The sequence below is a fragment of the Papaver somniferum genome, chromosome 11 (assembly GCF_003573695.1).
Source record: "Papaver somniferum cultivar HN1 chromosome 11, ASM357369v1, whole genome shotgun sequence".
NCBI lineage: Eukaryota > Viridiplantae > Streptophyta > Magnoliopsida > Ranunculales > Papaveraceae > Papaver > Papaver somniferum.
Genome location: NC_039368.1, coordinates 104,578,897 through 104,582,439, shown reverse-complemented (window position 1 = coordinate 104,582,439; position 3,543 = coordinate 104,578,897). Strand labels below are relative to the sequence as shown.

The 3,543-nt window shown below is 44.9% G+C and overlaps 1 protein-coding gene across 1 annotated transcript; it reads right to left on the bottom strand.

The window, feature by feature from the left end:
• Nucleotides 1-2,302: 2,302 nt before the first annotated feature.
• On the bottom strand, nt 2,303-2,689 carry LOC113324859. The gene has a single exon (XM_026573143.1). It carries the CDS (start codon nt 2,687-2,689, stop codon nt 2,303-2,305), a length of 387 nt encoding a protein of 128 aa, XP_026428928.1.
• Between the last annotated feature and the right edge of the window lie 854 nt (nt 2,690-3,543).

Here is a 3,543-nt window from a genome sequence, read left to right as displayed (position 1 = left end):
TTTTATCATGTCCTTTTAATTCGTTTGTACGCGCATCTCATCAAATTATATGCGGGCTTTCGATCCTTTCTTGGACTATTGGTGCACTTCATCTAAAGCCATGCACGGAGCCTAGCCCTTTCTTGGACTATTGGTGCACTTCATCTAAAGCCATGCACGGAGCCTATCCCTTTCTTGGACTATTGGTGCACTTCATCTAAAGACATGCACGGAGCCTAGCCCTTTCTTGGACTATTGGTGCACTTCATCTAAAGCCATGCATGGAGCCTAGCCCTTTCTTGGACTATTAGTGCACTTCATCTAAAGCCATGCATGGAGCCTAGCCATTTCTTGGACTATTGGTGCACTTCATCTAAAGTCGTGCACGGAGCCTAGCCCTTTGTTGGACTATTAGTGCACTCATCTAAAGCCATGCACGGAGCCTAGCCCTTTCTTGGACTACTAGTGCACTTCATTTAAATCCATGCATGGAGCCTAGCCCTTTCTTGGACTATTGATGTATTTAATCACGGTATATGCTAGAATTCATCATGACTCAGTTTGAATAAATAATTTTATTATTTTCAGCCGTCCGACGTACATTAAGTTGTTCAAGCGTAGTAAGTTTTGAGACATTTACCATTGATATGAGTATTAATGCGGGAGCCGTTCATCCTCTTTAGGTAATAATATCCACTTTCCGCTGCCTCACTTATCATGTAAGGACCTTGCCAGTTAGCAACAAACTTACCTGCTTTCTCATTACGTTGGACGTGCGATGAGATTTTCATCACTACATCATTCACGCTGAAGACTCGTTCTTTCACCTTTTGGTTATAGTACCTTGCTGTTCGCTGTCTATACTTATCCGCGAATCGCTCAGCCTTGGCTCGTCGCTCTTCTAGGGTATCCAGGTATGCAAATCGACTGACATCATCCGGAGTAGTGAGACTAGCCATGCCACACGCGCGGATGGTATGGAAATTTCCGCTGGTAGTATCGCATCTTCTCCATCCACCAGGGAATAAGGGAACGCGCCTGTGGAACTTCTTATGGAGATACGATACGCCCAGGGTGAAAGCGATAGCTGTTCGTGCCAGCTCCTGTGATGATCATATACCATTCGGCTTAATATTCTTAATAGTATTTTGTTGGTTGCTTCTGCCTGTCCATTCCCTTGCGGGTAGTAGACAGTCGAGGTGTGGAACTTGATCCCGTATTGATCCAACAGATCTATGCCAGTTTGATTAACGAAGAAGTACCATTATCTGATCGTATGATCATAGGTGCCCCGAATCGACAGATGATGTGCTCTTTGATGAACGCGGCAATTGTTACGCCTGAGTAGTCTCGGAGTGGTATAGCTTCAACCCATTTAGTAGAATATTCGGTTGCGGTGATGATATACTTGTGATACAGGGACGAGGTTGGGTTTATCGGCCCAATGATATCAAGTCCCCAGCTGTGAAAAGGCCATGGGGTGACGACGCTATGTATCCAGGTATGCGGGGCGTGGATTAACGATCCGTGACTTTGACATTGCTGACATCTCTTTACGTGTTCCGTGATATCGAATTCCATTGTGGGACAGTAATACCCTGCTTCGTGTAGCTGTAGGAAGAGCTTCCGCATACCCTGGTGCTCGCCATTGTGGGTTGTAGTCATGACTGTTTCCGCCTCTTCCTGTGATAGACAACGTAATACCTTGCCTCCGAAACTCTTCCTATAAAGGACGCCTTCACTTAAAAAGAATCGACCGGATTTCCTTTGAATTTTTAATGCCTCCTGTCTGTTTGACGGCAGGCGCTCATTATGGATGAAATCTATGAAGGGTTGTCTCCAGTCCACTATCTATGCACTACATATTTCTGATTGTTGCGGGGGTGCTTGGAAATCATCACATTTGTCTTGGAACACAGCTGCTTGAACTGCCATTTTTGGCCAGTATACGCCCATCTTTTGTAACCGTCGATATAACGGGATTCCCCCTGTCTGTCCGCATGACTCCTCATGGAAGCGATCTAGTATTTCCTGTGCCTCTTACTTTCCTACGTACCGTGACAGAGCGCCTCCAGATGTTCGAAAGTACAATGCCCCTCGTATTAAAACGAATTGCTTTAGTACTTTGACGGGCAACACTTGATCGTCTGCCCCTCTAGTAAGATCTTCGATATACGCTGTTATCCAATCATCCTTTAGCTCGAATGCGGCGTCCTCTTTCCATGTGCTGGGCAGTGCTCTTCTTTTTACTATTATAGTGCCTTCGTCAGATTCTTTTAATTGTATCTTAGCCGCCAGTGTAGCCATAGCGTCCGCGTGTTTGTTAGTGTACCTTCCTGTATGCTCCACGACGGTGTTTCCCCTTCTTGCAATCATATGGCGCCAGATGTGATTCTTTTACCTGAAAGTCACCCGATATTTGGTTTGTGACTAGCTTTGAGTCTCCTTTGACATCAATGGATCCCATATTGAGCTCCTCCTCCAATCGTAATCCGAGGATTAGTGCTTCATATTCCGCCACATTGTTGCTACATTCAAAGTATAGCTTGAAAGCGAATGATAACAATTCTTTATTAGGTGTTTCGAAGACTATTCCTGCTCCTCCATAAGAGTCGTATGAAGACCCATCAAAGAACATTGTCCAGCGCTCCTCCTCTTCGAGTTCCGCCACCTCACCAGGTATTTCCTCACTTATCTTTGTCATGTCCATTTCTGGGAACACTGCTAACAACTACGCGAATGCTTACCCTCGTACTCCTTTCGACCGCTGATATTTTAGTTCAAACTCGGATAATTGTAGCAGCCAGCGAGCTTTTCTGCTGGATAATACGGGTTTTGTTGCTAAGTAGGCAATTGGATTATCCGTGGCCACCACTATGGTTTTGTGAGCGAGCAGGTACGATCGTAACTTTTGTGTGGCATAGATGAGTGCTAAGCATGCTTGCTCTTCCCTTGAGTATCTGAATTCCGCGTCTCTGAACCCAATGCTGATATAATGGATTTGGCGTAATTGGTCATTACCAAGGTCTTGATCTAATAACGCTCCAATCGCCATGTTGGTAAACGCTGTATACAAATAGAGAGGCTCGCCTTTGACAGGGGGTCGTAGGAATCTTGCGATGATCAAGCATTCCTTGAGCTTATGGAAGGCTTGCTCTTGCTCCTCACCCCAATAGAACGGTTTGTTTTTCTTAAGTAATGGTGTAAACGCGCACAACAGTTGCTCCAGGCCCTGAATGAACCTCCGAACGTAAGACACCCTACCAATAAAAGTTTACAACTCTTTTGCATTTGCCGGTGATCTCATAGTGGTTATTGCTTTGACTTTGTCCGGGTCGATTTGTATTCCTTTGTCAGTGACAACAAACCCTAGAAATTTTCCGGAGGTGACACCAAACACGCATTTGAGAGGATTCATTTTAAAATGGTATTTTCTACATCTTTTGAAAACGTGACTCAGATGGTTAAGATGATCCGCTCGTGCTCGAGATTTTACCACCACATCATCAATGTATACTTCCATGATCTGATGCATCATGTCGTGGAAGATCGCTACCATGGATC

Excerpts from the sequence above, each read along its gene's own strand:
- LOC113324859 (XM_026573143.1), bottom strand. The coding sequence starts at position 2,689 with ATGGACATGACAAAGATAAGTGAGGAAATACCTGGTGAGGTGGCGGAA.